The sequence below is a fragment of the Cygnus olor genome, chromosome 5, assembly GCF_009769625.2.
Source record: "Cygnus olor isolate bCygOlo1 chromosome 5, bCygOlo1.pri.v2, whole genome shotgun sequence".
NCBI lineage: Eukaryota > Metazoa > Chordata > Aves > Anseriformes > Anatidae > Cygnus > Cygnus olor.
In genome coordinates this window covers 63,496,297-63,521,792 of record NC_049173.1, presented here as the reverse complement: position 1 = coordinate 63,521,792, position 25,496 = coordinate 63,496,297, and the positions used below count along the sequence as shown (strand labels likewise).

Genomic DNA, 25,496 nt, shown 5'->3' with positions numbered 1-25,496 from the left:
AAGGCTGAACGGAGCAGGCGGGGAACGGTGCCGTGCTGCGGTTCCCGGGCGGGCTGCAGCGCCCCCCCAGGGCCAGGGGAAGGCCCGGCCGGCCCCAGCGCCACCGTGCGGGGCGGCGCTGCCAGCCCCGGCCGCCGCGGCCTGCGAGGCGCCGTGAGGAGGCCCTGTGAGGAGGCCCCGTGGCGCTGCGCGGGCGGCGAGCGGCGGGGCAAGGCGGGAGGATGCGGGTTGTGCTGCACCGCGCTCTGCCCAGCCCCGTCTTCCCCCCTGTCCCGCAGGTCTCTTTGAACAGAGGGTTGAGCAATATTTGGAAGAGCTTCCGGACACCGAGCAAAGCGGAGTAAACAAGTTTCTGCGAGGCCTTGGTGAGGAAAATCTTTACAAGTGTTTCTGAAATGGATTTGTGTGTCTGGTGGTTGTTGTTTAAGTTCGAAAAAGCCTTGCCTGAGGTGAAATGAGATGATCGACTGGTGGTTTCGGTATGTGATAGGAAGTATCAAAAGGAAAAAAAAAAGTGAAAACATACTTAAACCTGACAAAAAGCAGATTTAATTATGATCTCTGTGAACATCTTCATTTGGGGAGAAAAAGCAGGGAAAACATAATTGAATAATTGAGGAGGAAGAAAAAATAAGAAGGTAGACTACCAAAGACTCTGTCAGTTGGCTCTCTCTGCCGGTATTAAGTAATAGAGTCACTGTAGCAACTACACTACAAATTAGACCCATTTGTTAAGGGATTTTTGATTGCACTTGGCTTTTTCAGTATATGCTAGTGATTGATGGTGTGTTTTCTTTAGGAAATAAAATGAAGTTCCTTCACAAGAAGAATTAAACCCTTTCTGCTGAAACATCAACCCAAAGACTATTTATGACACTGTCCTTAAGACCCCTGCAACTCCAAATTTTGATGTGGGAGGAGAATGAAAAAAGCTGACCACAGCTTTGAGTGACTACCGATGCTGTTACAGTGTGTCAGAGGATGACTCCTTTATGTATTTGGATAGAATTTGTAAATAATGTTCTGTAAGCTTTTGTAACTGATTTTGTAATGAGCAAGAAAAACTGTGGTAAATATTTGTATATTCCTGAGAATAACAGGTGCTTTTTTTCTTTAGTATGAATTGAGTTATGCTTGGTGCAAAAATGAATAGCTGATTATGTGCAGCTGACTGTCTCAGCAGAACCACTGACTTCAGGGAATGTTTGTGAGAACTACACTGATGCCTGAGTACTGCGGTAATGAATGAGCTCTGGGGTACGTGGGAGAGGTTGTATGCGCGGGGGCTGTTTTCATGTGGCAGAGTTGGTATTTTTTTCCTAATTTTCCTTCTAATTAATTTTAAAAGAAAGAAATAACAAAGTAACTTGATAATAAGGTACTTGGTTCACAATACAAACCTTCCACTCCGTTTGAACTCTGGTCAGTAAACTACTTGTAATACATTCTGCACTAAGACTGCTAACCGTGAGGAGATCTCAGTTCTTTGACATGCAAGCTGCAATGAGTAGGTACAGTTCATCCTTTCCTAATGTATGTATGTATGGTTCCTAATAAACTATGTAAATATACCTGTTTGTTTATATTCTTTGCAAACCTTTGTGGACTTCTGATTTTGAGTGGGTACAAAACCAGAGAAACTTGTGAATGTGAATTTGCAATTAAAATACCAAAAAAAAAGGTTATTATGAAACTGTCTTTCAGTAGGTTTGCTATTTCATGATACAACTTGGTTTTCCTTCTAGTTAATGCTTTTTATTAGAGCCGAGACATGGCATTTTATATCATCACTGTTTTGTTAATTTTATCCTAACAGAAGCATCTCTTAAAACGATTTTCCTTTTTTCTTCTTCTTCACACGGGTTAGCAGCAAATTATATTTTGTATCATAGATAACTGATCCTGAACTGTGATATTTTCACATTGTTTTTATGCTACATATGTTTTTACGTTTAATTTGGTTAAATGATCCAAGTACAATAAGAACAGCTTGTAGCAGACAAATATTTTGCTTAAATTTCTGATGAGCTAATCAGCTGCATTCTATGACAATCTGCTTTTCTTTTGTATTAATTGCAGTCTGGTTCAGGTGGTGCTTGCATCATGGTGAATGCTCTTCAGCAGGACAGGAATGATTAGCTTGCCATGGCCCTCTGCACAGCAGCAAGTGCTACCCAAGTACCACATTCATCTTTAATCCGGTAACATAAATGCTGTTAAGAGATTCTATTAGCTTTTCCTTAGCCTGAAGAAGAAAATAGAAAATACTTGAATATTCTTTCAAGTCTGACAGATAATGAAAATTACCTAGAGCTTTCTTTTTAAAGAAAAAAGAGCACTGTATTTTTCTTCATTTGCAGTGTGACTTCTTTGTGTAGTTAAACTGGCTTTGAGGCTTGCGCAATTCCTAACCTGGCAGTGGTTCTGGTGTGCTATCAGCCTCATAGAACAAAATTGAGGGTTTATTCACCAGAAAGGTGAAGTCGTTTCCTTTTTTCCTTACCTCCCTCACACTCAAGTATATACCGAAGCTTAAGTGTACATGAAAAGAAGCATCTGTAGAATGTAGAGTATCAAGCGCTTCTGATTCAACTGAAATGTAATCACAAATGTTAATTTCTACAGGTTTTATGCTGTAATATGTTGTAAGCTACGGAATGACTTTCAGATGTAGTTCTTCAAATCAGAAGCAATAGCTTTCACTTGTACAGGTGGATGCTGGCTATTTTATAAACAACAGTAATTATATGTGTAAATACATGTTCATTTTGAGAAAATTATTGATAAAACGTCATCCTTGGCTGATGGTAATGTTGACATGAAAAGAGTTGTTAGGAATGCAAGAGAGACACAGGATGCACGTGTTAAGAGAATGTGGTGCGGTAAAATGCATGTCCCACACAGAAGCTGTTTTCCTCCATCTGCACTGTAAAAATCTAAGCAGGAAGCTTTTGAACGATAAATTGCCCATCAGCATGTTGTTCCAGGTTTTGCAGTCAGAGGAGCGCACCAGTCAGGGTGACAATCACATTTCAAAAGCTTGTAGGTACCTTCCAGGTCCTTGGACCATGGCTGTGTAAATCAACCTTAGTGTTTCCAAAGGTCTGTGTTTAAAACAAACATCTGAAATGAAAGCGTGGGGTGTATTATTCCACCTTGCACGTTAGTTTAGAAAACTGAGGTGACGACTGCTGAGCGGTGGAACACCACTCGTGCACCATGTAACCGAGAAGGAAGTCCTGAAGAAAAACCAGTGTGGAGGCCTGTGGTTCAAAACTGGGGAGAGAAAAAAAAGCGTAAAATCTTCTGGTGCAGAATATATTTAAATAAAAAAAACAGTACGAAACGATTGTTTCCAGTTGTCCTGGAACTGTTAGTCTGGCATGACAGACGGTGGCGTTTACGGGCATTGCATTTATTGTCCCGGCTACTAGTGCGGAGTGCCGTGACCAAACTCCCCGTACTCCCCACGCGCCCCTCGGCACAGGCCGGAGGAGGCGAGCGGCCGGGCCGGGCCGGGCTCCCCGACACCACCCCGCGGCTCAGCGCCGGCAGGAGGAGCCTCCGCCAAGTCTCGCGAGAGTTCGCCGTGGCGACGGTGCCTTCCCCCGGTCTCGCGAGCGCGGCGGCCTTTCCCTTCCCTCGCGCACGCCGACAAGATGGTGGGTGCGGGACGGGCCGGGCCGGGCCGGGCCGGGCTGCCCCTCGCCGCGGGAGGTGCCCGGCGGTGGGGTGAGGGTGTCCGTGGCGGGCGGTTCTCCAGGCCCGCGGCCTGCTCGGGGCGTTGAGGGCGGCCCGGGGTGGCCGCTCGGGCCTCGCCTCGCACGGCCCCGGCCGCCGCCCGCTGTGGGCCGTGAGGCGCGGAGGAGCGGCGGCTCTGCGGGGGGAGGGCTGTGTTCCGTCGCGCTCACCTCTGCCGCTTCTCCGCAGCCTTCCCGGCTCAGGAAGACCAGGAAGCTGAGGGGACACGTCAGCCACGGCCACGGCCGCATCGGTAAGCGGGGGGCTGCGGCTCCGCAACGCCCGCGGGCTTTCGCTGCTCGGGCGCTGAGGGAGCGCTGCTGCGTGCGCTGCCTTGGGCGGGCAGACGAGGACCGCACAAACACGGGCCCGGCGAGCAGCTCTGAGGGCTGCAGCACGTGCGGGTGGTGTCCGCACCGTGGGGGAGGTGGCCCAGGAATGTAGTGCTCCGGAGTTTTGCCCATCCCTGTGGACTGGGTTTGTGACTTAACTTGAATAGTACTTGGGCGGTAGGTGTTGTCTGAGAACGTGGCTGGGCGACATTTTAAGCTTGCAGGCTGATGTTGTGCCAGTTCAAACTATGGCCATTCCTGTCTGTTCTTGTCAGCTTGCTTGTGTTAGCACTGGTGTCTTCTCATACTTCTGTAGGTTAAAGACATCGGATTTTTTATTTGTCTTTTTTCTTGGCTAGGGTTAGTCTTTAGTGGGCTTAGCTCACTGAATTGATATGAATGCAGAAGGATAGGACTGCTGTCGTCAGAGTAATTAGCTTAAGTTGACTTTGTGCTCCTAAGCTCAAGTATTACATGTGATATTTTTAGTTTAACCAACTTCATTTTTCTTTTTAGGCAAACATAGGAAACATCCTGGTGGCCGTGGTAATGCTGGTGGTATGCACCATCACAGGATTAACTTCGATAAATAGTAAGCTAATGTTTTAAATGTGTGCTAGCAAAATGCATGTTTCTGAAGTAGAAACAACTAAATTTTATGTGAACCACCGAACTTCCCTACAATCCTATATATCTTTTTCTCTAACATGAAAGCTTAATAGCTGAAATCAACTTGTATCCCCATTTTCTCTAAACTCAGCGGCCTTTTTTTTCTTAAGCCAGGCATCTTTGAGAGTTCAGTGCAGTAAACTTGACCAAGCTTGCCAGTTACACCGTTGTCCATACTAATAGATTTGCCCACAAAATGTTAGGTAAATCTGAAGCGTTACATAAATCAAAGCTACACTCTACTTAGCTGCATGCTATAGAGGCAAGGGTCGTTGTCTCACTGCCGAGACTAGAGTCACATCTGAACACTGCCTGTTGTCCTGGTGTGCTAGAGTACTCGGAAAGTAACCACTAATCTCTATTCACTGGCTGTGACCATTCCTGACTCAGTCAGTCACCAGGTTAGTGACAGGAGATCTGAAGCTCCTCGTTCAGTGCAGTCTTGCACCGAGTTGGTTTTCCTCAGAAAATGCAGGATTGGACCAGACTCACCATGAGAAGGATTAAGTTGTGAGTTCAAGGGAGAACAGATGCTTTAAGGAAAACAATTTTCCCTTGCTTTGGATAGCAATGATTATTACACTTAGATACCACATGTATTAGTACAAATAAACGTGTAATGTGAAAGTAAGATAAAATTTTACTTTTGATTGCTTTGAGCAAGTAAAATGTTGTGTCAGTGTTGATTTGTAGTCCTACCTGCTTAGGATGAATTAAAAATGTGACCTAATGAGGAATGTGTTTTCTTTCACAGTCACCCTGGCTACTTTGGAAAAGTAGGCATGAGACACTATCACTTGAAGAAAAACCAAAAGTTCTGTCCTACTGTCAATTTGGATAAACTGTGGACCCTTGTTACTGAACAGACAAGGCTCAATTATGCAAAAAACCAGGCTGGATTGGCCCCAGTCATCGATGTTGTGCGCTCAGTAAGTTTCTGTTCAGATTCAGACCTGCAGTTTCTGCTCGCTTGAAGTGTAACTTAGCTTTGCATATCCAAGTAACAAAATGGTGAACTGCAAATAAGCTGCAGTGCATGAATATCTGTAGACTTCTCGGTACAAATTCATGCATCTTAGCATATCAGTGGTTAAACTAGTACTTAAGTTATGTTTTTTCCTGTAAGAATGACTTCCCTTATTTTTGAAAGGTGGTGAAAGATTACTTGTTCAAAGTATCACCAAAAGTAGGTATGAAAACATGATAGAGCTATTCTCACTTATATAAAGTCACTTTTAATTCCGAGACTAGAGTCACATCTTTACACTTGTGATTGTTCTGGTGTGCTATCATTCTCGGACATTAAACTTCTGATCCACATTCACTGGCTGTGATGCTTCGTATCTCAGTCAGCCACCAAATCAGTGACACTAACTAGTCTGTCAAGTAGGTAGTGAAACTAATCTACCAAGTAGGTATGTTTTGTGTACCAAATACCTCTGCTGGCCAGTTACACCTCTTCTAACAAGCTGTGACTTTAAAGGCTGTAGTATTAACGGGCCTTGTGCCATGGTTGTCCTTTTTATGCAAAGGATAGGAGTGAAATGAGGGGAGAGGGGAACTATTGCTGTGACAGCTTGCAGAGTAGAATATACCACACAGGTGCTTGGGCACCAATGTGTTGACGCTCTTCAGTTTTACTGTTAAGATGTGCAGAAAAGTCTTCTGCTCTCTTCAGGAATACCAGGATGTCCAGCAGGTAAAGAGCATGTGCCAGATGTAAGTGGGTAGTAAGTAGTTTGTTGGAGAAATGCAGCCAGCTGCTCTGTGCTGTGGGAAGTGGTTGGCAGCTTCTTTACAAGACTTCAGTGTTTTCTGTATGTAGTATTGGGAATATTACAACTTCCAACATTCTAAGTTACCAAAACCTTCAATTTACTTTATAGTTTCCACTCCTCTGAATGAATGCAACGCCAGTAGATCACACAGGATATTTTTTTCCATTCATACCAATCTTGTATTGGAGACGGACAAAGAATGAGGTCAGCAGTGGTGATCATGGTTTTGTTTTTTACTGGTGTGTGCTAAAAGACAGGTCTGAATGTAGGAGCCTCTAAGCTGATTACAAACATGTAATGTTTTTTTAATCTTTCTAGGGATACTACAAAGTCCTGGGCAAGGGCAAGCTGCCCAAGCAGCCTGTAATTGTGAAAGCAAAGTTCTTCAGTAGAAGAGCGGAGGAGAAGATCAAAGAAGTTGGAGGTGCATGTGTGCTTGTGGCATAAAGGCCATTGTTTTATTTGAAGTTTTGAATAAAGACAATGTGTAAAATGTGTTGATTGATAGAATTTTTTGACTTGTTCACACACTGTCCTGACTTCAGTCTTGTGGATTTAGTGATTTCTGGCTGTTTTTGATCAGTGGTTTGGCTGATGCTTGCCATGATTTTAAACGGTGTGGCTACAGTGGCGTCTGGCATGTGAAGAGATACCTTGCTGCTTTGTCTTTACAAGGTAGCAATGTACATAGGTTCTTCCTGTATTTGTGCAACTCCTTCAGTAGGTGATGCTCTCTGGTGACCAGCGATAGGACCTGAGGGAACAGCATGAAGCTGCCTCGGGCAATTCAGGTTGGGTATTAGGAAAAGGTTCTTCACTGAGTGAGTGGTCAAGCATTGGGACAGGCTCCCCAGGGAAGTGGTCATGACACCAAGCCTGCCTTGCTTAATGACACAATTCATGTAACTTCATTTTTGCAATTGACTAACCTTTTCAAGTGTACAGCACACAATTCCTGAAGTTGCTTTTGTGGGACAAATGGTGCCAGGTAGCTTCAGACGTGTATACAGCTATGGCACAGCTGTAGAGCTGCACTGTATGAATTTCTATATGTGCTTTAAAATGATTCTATAAAACATTATTTTCATAGTTGTAATGTCAAAATAGGACTTCAGTTGCCAATGCAAGGGTTGGCCATGTATGCCAAAGAAGAATCCTTACATGATGGTTAAAAAAATCAAACTGTTACTATAATGCTCAGCATTGCAAGTCTTAAAAGTATTCCTAGGTGCTACAGATTAACTTCTACTACATGTGATACAATACTAGTTAATGAACCCTTAACCTAGTGTTTGGCATGAATTATTTCAGGGCTTTTAGCCTAAAGTTGATGTGCATTGCATTTAAAGTTTGTAAAATACTGAGGTTTTTAGGATAAATAGTGAGTGCTGGGACACCTTTATCCTAACACATTATGCTACTGAACTGCTGTCAAAGTTAAAGGTTAAAGCCCAATGAAACATAAGCACTCACTGGTGTTTACAAGTTGCCTTAGTCCAATCCTGCAGACTAACATGTTTATGGTAGACTCTTCATCAGGTACAGTGTGGGGTGGAGGTGAAAAGTGTCTCCAAAGGGGACTACAGGCTGTGGAAGGTGAGAGTCTAGCTTCTGATTATTCCAAGCAGCTAAGGATGTTGCTGCAAGACAGGTAACAAGGAGAGGCAGTGTAATCGGAACATCTATCGAGGGTTTGGTTCGGTCCTCAAAGGTAAGCCGTGGGATACAGTAAAATAAGGACCGTTGCTACTGCCTGCTGTCGGTATGGTGTCCGACCAGATCCCAGTGACAGTGAGAAGCTTGATTCACACAGAAGCACCCTGTACACACAATCAGCAAGTGATTCCAGATAGCTAACGTACACAGCAGACACTGCTCTCAATTCTTTGGTATTTAATGTTTTAATACATTAATGTTGTAATTCTTCGATATTTTGTACAGTTGAACTTTGAGTACAACCCAAAAGTTTGGCTGGCCCTCTCGCTCCGCGCCGCCGCCATCTTTCTGAGGCGAGCGCCGGGCCCCGCCTTGGTCCCGCCCGCAGCTCTCAGTCACGGCCGGCCGTTGGGCGCGCGGGGGCGCCCGCTGCGGCGGCGGCGGCCGTTGGGCGCGAGCTGCCCTGCCTTAGGCGGCTCTGAGGGGCTCGGGCGGGCTGCGGTGCCCGCCTGTCGCCGCGCCGTTTCTCTGGGTTTGTTTCCCAGCCGGTCCCCAGATATTTGGAGAATGTTTCCAAGGGGTTAAGAGGGATGGGTAAACAGCAATTTCACTGCGTTTACCGCCTGCTTTTATTAACAGGGCTAATTTCACGCACCGGCTCACCTCATATTTTTGTTCAAAGTCATCAAGCGTTTGGGATTGGAGCCCTGACTTGGTGATGGTTTAAGGTCAAAAATCACATGCAGCATTTTTCTTTGTCACTGATTTTTATTCCCCCCCCCCATTTGTTTTGAAACAGTTTGGGGATTGCGCACGTGAGGTATTGAGCCTGGTTAATCAAGCAGGCAGGTTTTGCTTCACTCACACCGCTGCCTTGGCTGAGCTCCACAGATCCCGAACAAGAGGCTGCTGTGAGGGCTGCTGAGGAGCCACCGGAAGGCTGTCCGGCATGCTGACTCTCTCTTTTTCCTCAAAGGACAAAATGGGCTGCTGCTAATAAAGTAATTCTAGAAGTAATTCTAGATGGAACTTGCAAAGTTTGTTACAACAGTTTAAAATGCTGTAGCAATATCCATTTTTAATTGAAAGAAGAAGATACAAAAAAATCACCTGATTAGATCTGAGAGAACAGAATGGTGAAAATTGAAAGTCTTGCATAGGGATTTTATCCCTAAAATACTAAAATAATATAATTATGGGAATATACCTGTTACAAACTTCTCCTGTGTGAAATATATAGGTGCTTCACTGGAAGTTTCAGTCCTGTGATACCTGGCTGCTTCCCTTTGATTTGTTTGGCGTGGCTGTTGCCCTCCAGGGGCTGTCATTGATCTTTTGGTCCTGCAGCAGCTCCCCCAACACTATACAGCGCCTTTCGTTTCCCCTCCTTGGGCTGATAAGCCAAATGCTAGGGGCTTTTCTCCCTGTTTCGGGTGTGACTGCTTGCCAGCTGCCTCCCCCTGCTCACCCACCCCTTCTTCATCCATTTCTGTCCTGTGTCCTGCCTCTTCGCCCTCACCACATCCCTCCAGATGCAGTTATTTGCTTTGTAATTGCAGCTGCTGGACTTGGTGTTTCTCACCAGCCTAGCCGAGTCACTGGTAATGTAGCTGCCTGACTGCTGCTTTGCATACCTATCTCAGCAGGAAAGTAGCACTTTATCTCACCCTCATCCTTCCCCCTCCTACCAAAAAACTTGCGCATAGTTTCACATGTTCTGCGAAAAGCATAGATTAAAATGTATGGTAACCCGCTTCTGGCTCATTTAGACAGGTTTGGCCTTTATGGTGATAGAGCATTTCCCAATATTTGGCTTTGTGTTTGCACTGATTCTCTGTGCATTGATACTTTGGTCCCGGGCTGTGGTTTCTCTGACTGAACAATGCGGTAGCCTAAGACCTCAACTTCCTATTGCAGACATTACATGTTTTTGCAGGTTATGGTCTGTTTGCTTAGCAACGGTACTTGCAAGAAACAAAGGAGATGGTGCAAGCTGAAAAGCTGTGCTTCCCTAATCACATTTGTCTCTGAAAGATGGTTGATGAAGATGAACTGTAAAAAGTGAGCTCATATAATAAGCACTTTTGTAATGTTTATTGTTTAAACTACAGGTACAATTACCACAGCTGTTTTCTAAAGGGACCTGTAGTTTTGAAATTACAGTCACAAGTTTTAGTGGTATATTTGAATTTGTTGGAGTGAATTCAGTAAAATTGATGGATATCTACTTATTTTCATTGGTTCTTAGAAGTGGGCCTTGGGCGTGAGGTGTTATGGTGACTTTAACATAAAGTCCAGTTTTTCTTAAATAACAATGACTTCAGGATGCAACACACACAGAAGGCTGGTTGTGAACTTCTGACACTTTCACAGTTTTGTTTCATTGTAGAAAAAGTTGTGTCTGCTAAACATTTCTATTGGAATCTGCCTTGAGATGGAATCCTCCAAGAGAATACATATCTCTAGGATTAGAGTCGCTGTTCTTCTGTGATGGGGAAATCTGATGATTACTGCAAATAGTGTACTGCTGGTGGCAAGGCCACCATGCCAAGGTAGGGGCAGCTACATGGGACTGTGGCCCCAGGAAGGAGGTTCAGTCAGCTGAAAGGGTGATTCCAAGAGAGATGAGACTGCATTTACTTTTCCTTCTCTGATGCAACTTGCAAAAGTTTCCCTTTGCAGGCTGTCTGATTGACATCTCTATACATTTCAGAAACAGGGATAGAACATGAACTGCAAAATACTCAATTTACCTTGGGGAGCTTAGGTTGGCGGGGAAGTGCTGTCCTACCTGTAGAAAATTCTGACTTGGTCTATAATTTGATCTGTGGTCATCTTGACAGGTGAAATTTAATCACTGTGAAGTGCGTTTTATTACATTTCTGTGAAGAAGATTAGCAGAAGATATTTTACATTTCTCAAGGCAGCTTTCTAATGGGGTGTTGCTGAAATGATGGAGGTAATGATTAGTTATGCTTATCATTATTTTCTTTACCTGCAAGCTATAAAATATTGTGGTGAAATTATAAAAGCAACATTTTTGTTGCACGGTTTCAGTGCTTCTGCCAGGAAATGTACAGCGTGTGACAATTCAGGCTGGTAACAGCTTTGTAAGTAGATCAATAGAACAGATTATATATATATATATTTTTTTTTCAGAGGTTGTAAGTACTATAGAGAGATAATGGGATCATGGTTTGTAAACCTTAAACCACACTTTCCTGCACAACAATCTGCAAAGATATTCTTTTTTTTAAAGTGGGTATGTGATTTTCAGCTGCAAGGGACTTCCTCTTTCTTCAAAAGGACTAAGTAAATGTTGTTTCTGAGACCATGCATCCCGCTGTTGCCTTCTAGTTTGTGCTTGAGTGATCAAGTGTATTGTTAAGTGAAGGGGCTGTCATGAGCCATTTTGTGACTCTTCATGTTTTTGATGTCAAATTTCAGCCAACGGCAGTGGGGACTCTGGATCTGCTGAGGAATTGCTTGGTATGCAAACGGGACCTGGGCAAGAGAGACCCCAGAATGCTCCCTTGCCTCCATTCCTTCTGTAAGGACTGTCTTCCAGATCTGATTCAAGGATATAGCTGTATTCCCACTGGATATGAAGTTCTATATGAAGGTAATGTTTAAGAATCTCTGTTTGGCTTATGCTGTTTGCAATACAGTATTATGAAAATGGATGTATTGGGAATACTTTTTGTAGCCTGTTTCTCTAAAGCACTACTTGAAAAGAACAAACTAGGAGACTGGAGATTTGTATGAGCCGAGGGTGGATTGAGAACAAACCTCCTTCAGAATGTTTTCCATTTAACAGCAGTGCTTTGAATAGAAATGACAGTCAGGCAACCTTTACATTTTCCAGAATGGTCTTGATTTCATTTACCAAGTGTGACATTATGGATATTTGCTTTGCTTAAAAAATGAATAAATGCTACAGGGTAGTTGCTAGGTTACATCTTTATTCAATCTTTTAGACGTGTCGGACCTTTTTATGGTAGTGGTTGTGGTGAGAATTTTATTCTTCTTTTTCTCCCCCTCCTGCCCTTGCAAACACCACAGTAATCACTGGTGTCTGGTTCTTTGCTCCTAAAGGAGTGCGTAGTAATTTTTATTGGAATATGACTGTTGTGGTGCACTGAAACTCTTGGCGCCTTCCTTTTTTCTCATTATAAATGTGGTTTCACCCTATCTGAATACTCACCTTAACAAGCTGACTAAAGCTAGCGAGGACAAGAAGCATTTTGAGACTGTGGCTTTTGAAATCTTGAAGTTATTTGTACAGTTTTTTGTAATGATGTTTATAGAAAATATGTACGAATGTATGTATGAATGCAGTCACTTTAAATGAATGAGGCTTAATTACCATAGGGAAGCATTTCAGACTCATTACTAATTTATAAGAGGAGCAAAGGCACGTAGATGACTGGTATTTTCACAGGCTTTGAACTTCAGATGAATAAGTGGCATAATTTATTATCTCTTCCAAAGCAAATTTTAGAAACATGTAGGAAGAGAAGATACTTTCCCTGAGGTGATGATAATCTGAATTGACAAGAGAACACAAGCTAGGTAAGTTGAGGTTTGAGAACAAATGGAAACAGTGTTAGGAGATCACCATCGAAAGGCCAGCAAAGGAAAAGGGGATAACTTAATGACAAAGGAGAAAGGCTATTCATGGGAGGGTACAGACAGAAAAAGATATTCAGGTAGGAGAAGGAGACAGAAGGCAAAGCAGTCATTTTAATTAAATGCCTCAAAATTTTAAATGTCTGGTCACACCAGACAGAGGAACCTACTTTATAATAAAATGGTGTTGAAAACAACCACTACATTACTTTTATTTATCCTCATTTGACATGTAAGCTATTCCTTTCTCCCGCTTGCTTATGTCTGTGAAGTGGAAATGGGAATTTTTGCCACTTGGTGATATTGGATTAAATGCAGTTACAGGTTCTCACAAGTCATTAAAATATTAGATATTTGTTTGAGCACTTGAGCAGGGATCAGGAATTATTTGTCTATAGCAAATTGGAACAAAGACTAGTTTATTTCTGTATTCTTGAAGTTTCTCCATTTACTTCCTCGTTCTCTTGTTGGTGGGGAACTTCTATGGGAAAAAGCAAGATTAGAAAAATGATTGAGAAAAGAAATAATAAACAGTGATGACCCACTGTAAATGAAGGGAGACACCAGGTGCAAAGACTTGATTAATATATGAACAGGAAGAGCAGCAAAAAGAAAACATCTGTGTCTCTTAAATCATTGATTGAAACTGCAACCACCATGGGTCAGCTAGGATAAGTTTGTGAAATCTTCTGATGGCATGATGCTAAGCACTGCTTATCTCATCTGCACATGCAGGTAGCACAATACCTGCTCAATTTTCAATGTTATCTTTCAGTATGATCATACATTTGTGTCAATGATAAAATGTATATACAATAAGTGCTAAGCAACTTCAGCTGAGGTGTGAAATATTGTCTGTAAGTAAAATGCATTTGCTAATTGCTATGAATTCTTTAAGCAACATATAAGAATAGAAAAAGTGAATGTATTTCTAAGTGGGGTCAATCTGAGATTTACTGTAAATGCATGCTTTAATTTGTGGGTTTCGATATGTCATACTGTAAGTAGTAGTATATCAACATAAAGCTGTTTTGTAGGTTGTTGTTGTTGTATTAAGATTGCTGAAGAGCTGTAGGTAAGTGGTCTGGATATTTGATGGTAGTTGATGTTGGACACTTACTTTTATACCTGTATCTAAGTCTTTGTGCTTTAGATATCCCCTGAATGAAAGCTCTGAGGTAGACTGAGTTCTTATGGAAAAAAGCTGCATTTGTGTCAGAATTTATTCAAAGCTGTGAGAAGTGAGAGTTTGATAGCAATTTGAACGAAACAAGAAAATAACTTTTGAAATTTGTGTCCTACAGGTGCTTCTAATATGAAGGGGACTTTAAGTTACTCAGTTTTTCACTTCTTTTTCTGCAGGCCAGTGTCACTTTCCTTTTTTTTCCTCCTCTCTTCATTTGGAAAAAAGAATCCTTATTTTATTCTTCTCTACAGATCTGCATGATTTTTGCTTCTAGTCTGTTTCAAACGTGGGAAGGAAGAGTTTTAAACAGTGGGACCGGGGTTGAGAAAGACAGAAAATTCCTAAATCTCCTGAGATGATTTTTCCAGGCTACTACATGAATTCTGCCTGTGTAAATTGCCACTCACAGTACACCATGAAAACACACGCAATTGGTTCTTGAGTGATGCCTTGGCTTCTTGGGCTTGGCCTTCTTAATGAGTACTGGAAACATTCAAAACCAAATTCATCCAATTTGCTGTGCCTATGCCTTCTTTCTGAGTTGGGGATGTGTGCAAAAATAAATTACCCTTTACCTGCAGCTCTTTCTCTCCTTTAGATGTTTGATGATCAAAGTTGTTTTAATACTTTCAATATCACCAATGTAATAGTTTCAGAAGTAGCTGAAAGAGGAGAAGTGGAGGTCTGTTGTTGTGAAAAGTTCACAATTTGGAAGACTGTATCAGCTTGAGGGCTGGCTTTTTGTTGTTGTTTTGTCTTTCTTTTTAAAAAAATCACAGGCAACCACTGTTCAAATTGCAAATTAGGCCTTTGAGAACAAGGCAGATCAGAACAGATGTACTAGAAAACCTTGCAGATTTACTCTAACTGATACTAAACCCTAGTATTATTTCCATTTTGTGACTGAATTAGGTATATCTGACCCATACGTTACGCTTCACATTTGTAAAATGAAGTTAGCAGTTGCCCAGCTTTATAAATTGCTTTGGGAAGTGGTGGATTTAATTGTATTATGTTTTTGTATTGAATTTGTATGTTGGGCTATTTTTTTTCCTGAAGTGCTATTTTAAGAACATGCTTTGCCCTTTTGTGCTTCTCTAGCTTGGATAACAAAAGTCGTAGAAAATGGCTGCATAATTTCTTTCCACATCCCGTGCATAAGTCAAAAACCATCCACACTTGCTTCTTGTTAGCTTTCTATGCACAACAAAGGGTCTGAGATCCCCACATAAATGCCAAGAAAGATGACATGAGAGAAATGCAAATTGAACTGATAAGACTAACTGAAACCAGACTATTAAAGAGAACAAATGTGACTTTAACTGTTGACAAGCGTCCACTTGCTGCATTCTATCATTTCCAGCTGAAAACGTATAGTTTTCTCTGCCTTATAAGATAGATGCTGTGTATAACCATGGATTCCCAATTGTGAATGGCTTGTTAGCAAGGGACACCCAAAACTACACCAAGCATTAGTCATGCTTGCGTGTACCATCTTCAAAGTTATCTTCAAGGGGTTTGTTTCAAGAAGGTTGAGCTTGGACTTCCTTGGCTCTAGGCTCTGGCATTAAGAGTATGGTATGTTGGCATAAAGAGGAGCCTCCAGGTGCCAACACACAATGCCTTGTCTTGTACTAAGTCTGTACATAAGAAAAATACACTTCTGTAGAGTTCTTTAAATTATATTTAAGCTTAGAGTGGAGTACAATTTGTCCTTCTTGGTGTTACAACTGTTATATCCTGAGGCCCTAAATAAGCTTGTTTTGATGCAATCATATATGGTAAGTGATGCAATGCATCATTCCTATTAATTCTGAAGGAGAACACCAATTTGCTTTAATTAGATCCACTTAACACAAAATATGTGTTTTGTTTCTAAAAAGGGAAGTAAAAAGGTTATTCCAAGGAGGGAAACTGTTCATAATGTATCCATTTAGTCATCCTAAAATGGATTTAAGGTTACTCAGCCCTTCTCACACTGTTGTTCAGATACCAGATCCAAAAGGCAAGTGAAACAATGGGGGGATAGTTAAATAAATACGAAGATGTAAAGTCGGAGGTTGTATTCAGAACTGTTTCCTATAACCTGTAATTGGGTCTCTAAGGAAGTGTAAATTATGTCTGCAGTTTGAGCTGTAGCTAATGCTCTCTGAGAATAATTATTGTGATGGTTGTTGGAGGAAAAAGAACAAAGGAATAGGTGCAACATGTGGACAGCAAGTATAAATGTGGTGTGTATGATAGCTCCAATGTTTGTTTCTTTATGCTAATCAATTCTCAGGATAATAATAGGCTGTTAATTATCTGCATTGGTTTATTTCCCAGACAACCAGCTTGAGGGTTCTTTCTGTTTAGACCTGACCAGACTGTAAGACCTTGAAACAAAACTGTGAGGTGAGGCTTTTGATGTTCAAAAGGTCTTTGTACTCAGTTTCTATATGTGGTGCAGAGGTTAGTTTGCACTTCCAGGGATGATTGCTGCAAATTATCTACAGTTCTGTCACTTACAAATTAGATTGCTGCAATACAGGTGGATTAAAAACTTGAGGGCACTCAACAAATTTACATCTTTATGCTTTTACAATGGAACACTCCGTACAGGGGCCACTGCCATGATGTCCACTTACTATTCCTTGGGTTCAGTGCAGTGTTGAAGATTTCACTAATAGAAGTGGAACTGCTGTGGTATGTGAGAAATGTGACCTGCAATGCATTAGGGCTTGAATGGCATACGCTTGAGTGGGCTTTGGTGGCAGAACCCTAATGTTTTCCTGAAAGCTGATTTTGGATATAGTGCTGGAATGTCCAGACTGAGTGTGTCTGACTACTGGATCCGCTGTCTTTGAATTTCTGTTTTCCCCAACCTGCTGTCTATTCACTGTTGCTGATGGGAGTGCAAGAGTGGAAATGAACACTTGTCTTATGAAGGGCTGCAAACCACTTCAGCAAAGTACAAGTGTGCTGTTGAAACTTTTCAGGGCTCCAATGTGTGTATGTATATAAACTTAACATGCACATACTTCTATAAGTACACATACACACTTCTATAAGTACATTATTCTCTAGTGCTGGTAGTTTTTGTGGTGGTGTTCAGGTGCAGTAGTCTACCATGAAAGGAATAGTGGAGCCCTGGAAGGATGCATGTGTAGGACTACTCCTCCACATACCTCATGTGATGAAACTTCTGGGAGTCTGTTCAACACAAAGTGGTCTTCAGTGCTTGCTCAATACTACCTGATAACTCAAATACATAGAGAACAGCTTATCTGTGGTTTATCCTGCATATCATTGTACAATAGGGTTTTATCCTGCATATCACACTGAAACAGAGCTCAAATTTAACATTAGGATCCTCGCTGGCCTTTCTAAATTTGTGCCTGTTCCTTTAGCAATGAAGTCTGATGTCGTAAATGATAATTTAAATGGATAAACAGCAGAAAGTAATGAACTTCTAAACAAAATTATTTATGCAAACATTTCTAACTCCTTCCTCCAATATTGTTTACATACAAACTCTACATAGTTTATGTCAACAGCTCGTAGTTTTTTTCTACGTCTAGAGATTTTGATAACAACAATGGACCTCATTTGGGCATCATGATTGCATCATAGGTGAATTTGGCTCCTGATCTCTTAATATGTCAACTCTGTTGTTTGAATGCTGTAATTCCATGTTGGATTACTATTTAGATCCAGAAATTGCATCATTCTCATACGTACAAACAGCAAGTCTCTGGGGCTTCTGACTATTCTCCCCTTCACCCACGGTGCTGTAATTATGATACATTTAAATGAGCTGTCTGCAAAGTACAGGTTCTTAAAACAAGTTAACACAGTTGTTTAGAGGTAGTGGTAAGGAAGTAAGGCAAGAAAAATATTTAGGGAATGGTCTGCAAAGTGTATGGAGGGAGTGGATGGTGTAAGACCTGCTGCTACCTGAGCCTGGAAAAGCTCTACTCTTCCCTTCTGCACGCTTGCTCCAGGTTACTCTGATGACTGAGAGAAGACCCAGGCAAGAAGGGAAGTAGGATGCTGCTATTTATTCTCTCTATGGGATTTTTATTTCACCACTTCAGGAAAAATAACAACCAAGGCAAGTTAAGAGAGGCCTGAATGAATCTCAGAAAGGTGAAAGCAAGAAGGAAGGCAAGAAAAAAATACCATGCACTTCATAGTGGGCCAGTACATCTCTTTGCCCTGCTGATTTGTCGGCATTTCTTGCTGAAGAGAGGGGGGAGCAGCCCCACATACTCTGTGGAAGGTGCAGCCACTTCTGTCTGCAGTACGGCAAAGCCTGATTCCAGGGAGCACACTATGTGTGCGGTTCTGCTTAATAACCCTCCGCTTCCTGACAGAAGTGACTTTGTGGATAGCTAAGTGACACTTTATCCAGAGGACAGGTAAGGGGTTTCTAGGAAATTGTGCTTTACTGGTGATTGTACTTTGAGCACAAACACAGCAGCATGCTCGCTTTGCGTTGTTGAAGTAGCTGTTGCTTGTGGCTATTTGTAAATGTCTGTGTAAAATTTACTTAATTTCAGGACAATTGCTTCACAAACCATTCTGTAGTGTATTTATTATGCCAAACTATCATTAGATTTTGGGGGGAATTTGTATTGAAAAAGGTTGGGCATTTCCAGGGAGCACAGATTTTGATTAAATGGAAAAGGAAGGAAATGGGAAGTCCAATTAGCTGAACAAGTATGATCTCCAAAGCTACCACATTCAGGGAATCCCTCTTCTAGCAAGATGCAAATGTCTTCTGTGCTTGTAATGGAGTCTTAAAAAATATACAATTCAGTATTAGGACAGGTGAAAAGGTGCTTGCTGATTAGTGCTTGTATGAGTAGGAAACTGCTTCCAATACAGTACTGCCATAGTGTCCCCATTATTTTTCCTGTTAACTTACGATGTTTGTTCTGATTTTTTTTATTTTATTCCTTTAAGCTGAGAGCTATACATGCTTTGTGTGTTCTCAAGGGAGTTTCAGATGCGAGATCCCTGCAATTCAAAGTTACTTGGATATTTGAGACGCTCTTGGCATTTACACAAAGCTATACTTCATTTGGTCGTCTGTGGTAGTGATTCTAACATGATGTTTTGACCTATGTGTGTGACTTGCTCCATGTATATCTTTGTAACAACACTGATTCCAGTAGCAAAGCTATGATCTAAAACATGGGGGAGAAATTGTAACGTGGCATCCTGGGCATTGCTTTTAGATATCCCCAGATGTTAATCAGCAGTAGTGTCTTGTACCCTCAAAATGGTGACTGTTCTAAACTTCTGAATACCATCGCGCTTCTCAGTATGTTTAAGGAGGATTCTGTGCATAACTGAAATCTGCGCATGGAAAATATGTTTTCTTAAGGTGAAAAGTATTGAAGTTTTCTTTAAAAAAATATTAAAGAGATGGTATTGTCTGTTCTTAAATTAGTGCATTCTTTATACAATGTATTTCATACTTCACTGGTTTGAAACAGATTAGTACCATTTAAAGTTCATGCAAACTAGCCTAAGGCTGTGAGCATTACATCAAATTATACCAGTTGAATGATATTTAATTTAACATTCTGCACTAACTGGATAGTCTGGGAATGTAATAAAAAATGTAACTTCAATATTAACTTTTTTAACCTTATGCGGAGGATTCATGGAAGTTGCCCTTCCTATGGCAAAGTCCTGAGCACCACTTTTGTTTCCCCGTGAGCAATTCCTAGAAATGTTTTGCATAAGACTGTGGTCACCTGTATGGTGTGTCAGCGAAGGAGTAACTGTGACAGCTATGCATTTCTTACTTTATAGAGTAACCTGTTGATAATTTCCTCTTTAGTCAATTTGTGGCGTACTGCGTAGTCTCAGTATGGAGGTTTTCTCTTTGTATTAGCCAGATCAAGGACTGGCACTGCTTGGACAGTGCTGTTAGGGGAGTAAGACACTGGTTCAAGGTCTCAAAGGGCTAGAGGCAATTCCCTCAGTCAGTAGATGGTTTCCTATCACTGCACCAAGAATTAGAGCGTGTCCTATGAGACTTACTTGAGAGGCTGCCTGTAAAGTAGGATTTTTGCTACCTAGATTATCAATCAAAATGCATCCATGTATTTCTGCTGCTGCTGTTATAACTGAGTTGATTTGTAAGGTGCTCACATAGAAACTTGAAAACGGTTTCACCTTCTAGGAATTAGCACTGCAATTTACTAACACTTGTAGTACGCACCATTTGCAAGGAGTAGGAGGGCACTGTCTGTGTAACACATCTTGCCTTAAGTACTGCAGTGCTCCTACCGTGGTTACATTTCTCTAGAGAACCGAGCTGTTAATAGAATGTGTAAAAGACACAGAACCGTAATTCGGGGAAGCAGAGGGAGGTTACAGTGCGACTAATATAAAAGCATCTCATTGTCCTAGGTTGTAACATATGAAGGTGATTAGCTACAAATATTGCAGGTAAGTAAGATACCCTTTTAGCTGCACTCCTAATATTAAGGATGCAAAGGGAAGGAAGTTAGAGACTTCTACAGCTTTTCGCTGTCATGGGCATCTTTATCAAATGAATTTTTTAGCCTCTTTTTAACTCCTGTCACCAGAATACCCTTAAACAGGTCTCAAGTTACATACCCAGGAGATGAGCGAAGCACTGGCAGTTGCATGCATTGCCCTTTTCCCCAGGGGTGACTTGCAGCTGAGTAGCACAGCCACCTGTGGGTACCGCCTGCTTTTTGCACGTCTGTGTGAACACCAGTGTTGTATGAAATGCAATTAAACAAGGCTGAGGTAGACCTTAGTCTGCCCCGTGAGTCGCCAAATCACAGTTCTGTTGTAAATGCAACCTTGGAAAATAGTAAACAATATACTTTTGCTTTCATTACAGTGATAGGGCTTAAAAAGGCCTAAGCCTTGTGGAAGCAATTCGAAGATGTCCTCTTTCAAAGGAGATGCAACAATGCAAAGTGTTTTTCCAAAGCATTTATGAAAGAAAATGAACTTATTGAGGCATCTGACTGTATAGTGCTTTTGTCAGAAGTGGTAATGTAGGAAGGGTTTGGGCTTTATGTGTCTCTGCAATTTGTTAAAAATAAAAGTAGCCGAGATCTGAAAATGGTAGGCATTCAGGGTTAGAACTGTGCTTCTGCTCAGGGACTGTAGGAGCTGTATTGCAAAGGCAGGTAACACCAAGCTGGAAAACGTGAGTGTCTCTGATAACCGTCTAATGCAAAGAGTAATAGACTTGAGATTTATTTTATCTCCAAGTCACCTTCCTTATTTAAAAATAATTTTAGTTAAGGGGAGAGCACATTGAACGGTGTCAGTCCAGTAAAAAGTTGTAATTGATCTTTTAAAAACTTTCTTTAAGTGAGTTTGCATCATTTAGTCATGGAAAATATTTCTCTTAGTTATCATAAATGGATCGCTTGACAAGGTGAGAGTAGCATTAAAATTCTGTTCTCAACAAAATGGAAAGAATTAGATATAGAAAAGACTCGATGAGATAAGGTAAAAATAGACTGACACCACCACCTCTAAAGGTTTGGATTCACATCTACAGTAGTTTACAGAAATGTGGTCAGAGACATGCACATCCCTTTTCAAAAAAGCACTAGATCATCTAGCAGAATGAATTCTAGCCCCTGAAGTCTAGGAATGAAATAGCAGAGACACAAAAATGCAGTTATACAGTTATGGACAACTTCTTGAACGGTGCTGTTAGTTCTCAGCCCAGTCACACCGTACCTAATGAAGGTGGAGCCAGATTTTGCTGCTTATGATGCTCGCTTTGCTTTGCTTCGGGGGTGTCAGTGGAACACAGCCTGATCACTTTGTGTCACCCGTGAACTTGTTGTAGTGGATGTTTTGCAATTCTGACTTTTACTTATGCAACTTTGAACTTTTATATTGACTTTTTACTTCTGTTAACATCTTTTTACTCCTCTTTATGACTTCAGTTGGAAAGCATGCTGTGCTGTAAAACTAGTATTAGGCAATGTGTATTTTATGCTTTGGTATACCTCTGGTAATGCAAAGCTGATCTAGAAGAACTGTAGCTAGTATCGGAAAGCACAAGTAGCAAGACTCTGTAACAAGAGTATACAGCTTAAGGTGCAGCTCAGCTTTTATCAAAGCTTCAAGCCCTGATGAATTCATGGGAATTTAGACATGTGGATATCCTTGATAAATACTGAGATAAATCACCTGAACTATAGGGTATTTCTAGGGATTTTGTTGCTTTGTTTTTCTTCCGTATGTGTTGAACTAGATCTAGCCACAAGTAACTTAAGGCTTGAAGAATGCCTCTAGCTTCCTGGAACTAAGTGTTGGTTTGATGTTTAAAAAAAAAAAAAAAAAAAAAAAAGCCAGCAATACTGAAGTGTGGTTTATATCGTTTCCTGGTTCACATGGCTGCTGTGCGTTGTTTAATTTATTTATTTATTTTAAATGCAGGTATCCTTTCCTGCCCTGTGTGTAAACAGACCTGCTTTGCAAGAGATGTAGTTGAAAATTTCTTTCTCAAGGACTTTCACACTGATAATTCAGCTATGGCAAAGGTAAGTGAAAACCACTAAGTAGGGTGCTTTGTGAGTTGTTAAAACACTACCAGACTGACATTGTTTGATGAGCAGAACAAATAGTATTGAACAACAGACTGTTTAACATTTTGCTTATGCAGCACTTTAATTGCATCACCGCGAGGGGTGGACATACTGCCTTTGTATTACTCTTCTAACTTTATTTGAAGAATGATTTTGACTCTGTACTTACTTATTGATACTAGTGATGTAGAACTGGATCTATGTGACACATTTTTTTATTGTTTATGTTGTTATAATTATTGCTTATATATTATAATTATTGCTTCTATGTTGTTTATACATTATCTAGAAGATAATGGATCTCTTCGATTTCTCATTATCCTGTTTCTGCTCTCTACACGAAATAAACAGAAACAAAGACTATTGGCTTAATGGTTACACCAAGATTACCCTTTAGATCCTATGCGGGATTATCATTTTCTGATTGTCTGTTTTAATCACTTAAAAAAAAAAAAAAAAGGTCACATCACATTTCATTTTCTCATTGGGGAATGGATGCAAAAGATGATTGGGAAGCATAAGATTACTATCTTGGCTGTGTATTGACACTGTACATAAATGGATTTCACTTATGTAAAATACCCAGATGACGAGCAGGTCTATCCTCACAGTATTTTACTTGCTGCTTCTTTGTGATGCCAGGAGAAAGGGAGAGGAAGGTGTGTATCTCTGATCCATCTATTGCAGTACAGTATTATATTATTTGCATGAGTAAGAGAAATTTCAGAATGTGGTAGTATTACCTGTATCTGGGAGATAAAACAGCTGGAAACTTGTCAAAACTAATCTGTAATCTGCTGACTGCTTTAGCCAAAGCGTGATCCAAAGCAAAGGACTGGTACCCAAGAAGCAGGGATGTTGGACTTCACCTTTTGAACCAGATCCTGGACCTCTGTCTCTTCTGTGCTTTTGTTGATTCCTAAGGAAACTGGATAGCTGCATTAGGTATTCAGTTTCAGAACCACTGGGTAGAGGGGAACACTTTTGCTATAATGTAGGATGGAAGCTGTATCTTTCCACTCCTCTGAACTGCCATTGTTATATATGTGTTGGGATTTCTTAATTATCATGACTCACTTCATTTACCTTTCAATGAGAGTTGGTGTAGAAACAAAATCAAATGAGGATATCTAATATCTTCAAAAGCACTAGATTATTTTTTTAGACCTTCTTTAAAAGAAACTTTTTCTTTTGTGTAACTCCCTTAGGAGTCCTAAGAGGAGTTCAGTAAAGCAGAATTCTCACTGGAGCAGAGGAGTACCCTAGAGGGACTTGAGATCCGTCCTAATAGTTTTGGGCTTGCTTCCTTTTTATTGACAGTCATGTAAGAGTAAGCCTTGCTTACTGTCTTTTAACCACCCTTCCCTCAAAAACAAAGCTATGAATGATATCAAAGGGAGAAGCACCAACTCATCCAATTGAAGCACAGCCAAACAGCCATCATTTTCTTAACTCACCTAATGTTTTCAAATGGGAATCTGTCAAGACTCATAACAAAGTGTTTGGAAACCAGATGTTTTTCAATGTGTGACATAGTGAAGCATAAAGAATAGAAAGTACTATATACAAGCTGCAGAAATTTCAAAAACATTCACTTCAGAATCCCTTGCTCAAAAGGCTATTTTTACATCATAAATAACCTAACTCTGGGAGCACTCTGTGCTCTGCAACTTAAAAATAACGCTAACATAAGCTCTAGTCAGACTGTCTGACAGCTGAACGGTGGCAGGTAAACCTGTGATTAGGCAGTTTTGGTTATTACCAAGAAGGCAGAGCACCTCTGAACTTGTGACCTGTTTCCCAAGCAGGTGGTTCATGAGTACATTATAACTTAGCCACTTCTTTTTATAACAGGCTTTGCTTCCCAGAATACTTTTGCATTTTGGTTATATAAGTTATATTAGGCTTTTTGTTTTAAAGTGTTACACGTACATTTTGGAAAACATTGTTGAGAAGCAAATGGCTAAAACTGTGTAATGGCTTACATGAATACTTTCCTGCTTAGACAACCTAACACGTTTAAAAATTTGCTTTTGTCATCTTACTGTCAGAGAGAAATCTTGTTGAAAGAGATGGGAAATACTTAGAAACTCTTAACAACGAGCTGATAAGAGATCAATTGGGAAATTCCAGCCCCACTGAAGAGAATGGTAAAACTTAAATGAACAGGAATAAAAATTTTTGTTCTTGTGCTGAAGTAAAACCTTTAAGCCAAACATGAGTCTCAGAAGTGAGCTGGATATGGATATTCCACTTAGTATTAAAGCTGTGATTTAACACTAAGAAGACCAGCAAAGAAAGAACTGTAATTGTTCTTCCCTCAGGATTTCTAAGGTCATGATCTGGGACACAGCAAAGGGAAACTTGACTTTTAAATTCACCGGGACTTGCATCAGGGCCTGTATGCTGAATACTTCCAAATACTTCTCTTTGTGTTTCCCGTCAGAGTAGTGGGGATGCAATTGTAACAAAACCATAGTGAAGATAAGCTGATGCACAACAGAAAGAAAGCACGCCATAGGGAAGTCACTTTGCCATCTATTATTAGCTACTTGAGTAGCTGTGACAACAGCAGTAATATTCAAGAACTATGTATAACTACAGTAAATATTTTGTAACTGTGTAGGAAATGTTTGAGTTTGATAAACTGGTGGCAAAGCTTTTATGGTTTGAATATGGTAAAATTATATAATTATTTTCACTCTGCCCATTAGTACCTATTCATGGCTACAGTATGTTAGAAACATTGTGTTAGGAGATTTCAACAAGGTATTTTATGCCTCATGCAAATCCTTTTTAAGAGAAGTGTCATTATAGTCACCTTGAAATAACTGCTGAGGTCATTCTGGATAACAAAGGAATCAAATCACTCTCTTCATTTATATGCTGCTTTATTCATTTCACCTTTAGTGACAGT

General features: G+C 40.8%; 3 protein-coding genes and 2 non-coding genes across 25 annotated transcripts in view; all 5 read left to right on the top strand.

The window, feature by feature from the left end:
* The window catches only part of DENND2B (DENN domain containing 2B), a 166,964-nt gene extending 165,393 nt beyond the window's left edge, over positions 1 to 1,571 (top strand). For all 8 annotated transcript variants that reach the window (XM_040559046.1, XM_040559050.1, XM_040559052.1 and 5 more), the window contains 2 exons: positions 279 to 365; positions 800 to 1,571. In XM_040559046.1, the coding sequence (XP_040414980.1) occupies positions 279 to 365; positions 800 to 834 (122 nt within the window). In that variant the 3' untranslated portion in view covers positions 835 to 1,571. The remainder of the gene's footprint in view (positions 1 to 278; positions 366 to 799) is intronic.
* Positions 1,572 to 3,505: 1,934 nt separating this feature from the next.
* Positions 3,506 to 7,013, top strand: RPL27A (ribosomal protein L27a). The gene is made up of 5 exons (XM_040559054.1): positions 3,506 to 3,662; positions 3,931 to 3,994; positions 4,590 to 4,665; positions 5,497 to 5,671; positions 6,839 to 7,013. Exons 1-5 carry the CDS (start codon positions 3,660 to 3,662, stop codon positions 6,965 to 6,967), a joined length of 447 nt encoding a protein of 148 aa, XP_040414988.1. The 5' UTR covers positions 3,506 to 3,659; the 3' UTR covers positions 6,968 to 7,013.
* Positions 5,025 to 5,156, top strand: LOC121071835. Its single transcript, XR_005820816.1, has one exon. It is a non-coding gene; the product is annotated as a small nucleolar RNA SNORA3/SNORA45 family (small nucleolar RNA).
* LOC121071836 lies at positions 5,983 to 6,115 on the top strand. Its single transcript, XR_005820817.1, has one exon. It is a non-coding gene; the product is annotated as a small nucleolar RNA SNORA3/SNORA45 family (small nucleolar RNA).
* Positions 7,014 to 9,430: 2,417 nt separating the features above from the next.
* TRIM66 (tripartite motif containing 66) overlaps positions 9,431 to 25,496 on the top strand; it is a 49,235-nt gene continuing 33,169 nt past the window's right edge. For 4 of the 14 annotated variants that reach the window (XM_040559039.1, XM_040559038.1, XM_040559037.1 and 1 more), the window contains exons 1-2: positions 11,346 to 11,798; positions 22,431 to 22,534. In XM_040559039.1, the coding sequence (XP_040414973.1) occupies positions 11,579 to 11,798; positions 22,431 to 22,534 (324 nt within the window). In that variant the 5' untranslated portion in view covers positions 11,346 to 11,578. Of the gene's footprint in view, positions 10,729 to 11,019; positions 11,136 to 11,244; positions 11,287 to 11,344; positions 11,799 to 12,667; positions 12,749 to 22,430; positions 22,535 to 22,855; positions 24,388 to 25,496 lie in introns of those variants that run through there. The other 10 variants (XM_040559034.1, XM_040559031.1, XM_040559033.1 and 7 more) reach the window with 6 other exon arrangements.

Bases quoted from the DNA above. Each gene is read 5' to 3' on its own strand.
- RPL27A (XM_040559054.1), top strand. The intron at 4,666-5,496 runs GTAAGCTAATGT...TTTCTTTCACAG, and splicing joins AGGATTAACTTCGATAAATA to TCACCCTGGCTACTTTGGAA. The intron at 5,672-6,838 runs GTAAGTTTCTGT...TAATCTTTCTAG, and splicing joins TCATCGATGTTGTGCGCTCA to GGATACTACAAAGTCCTGGG.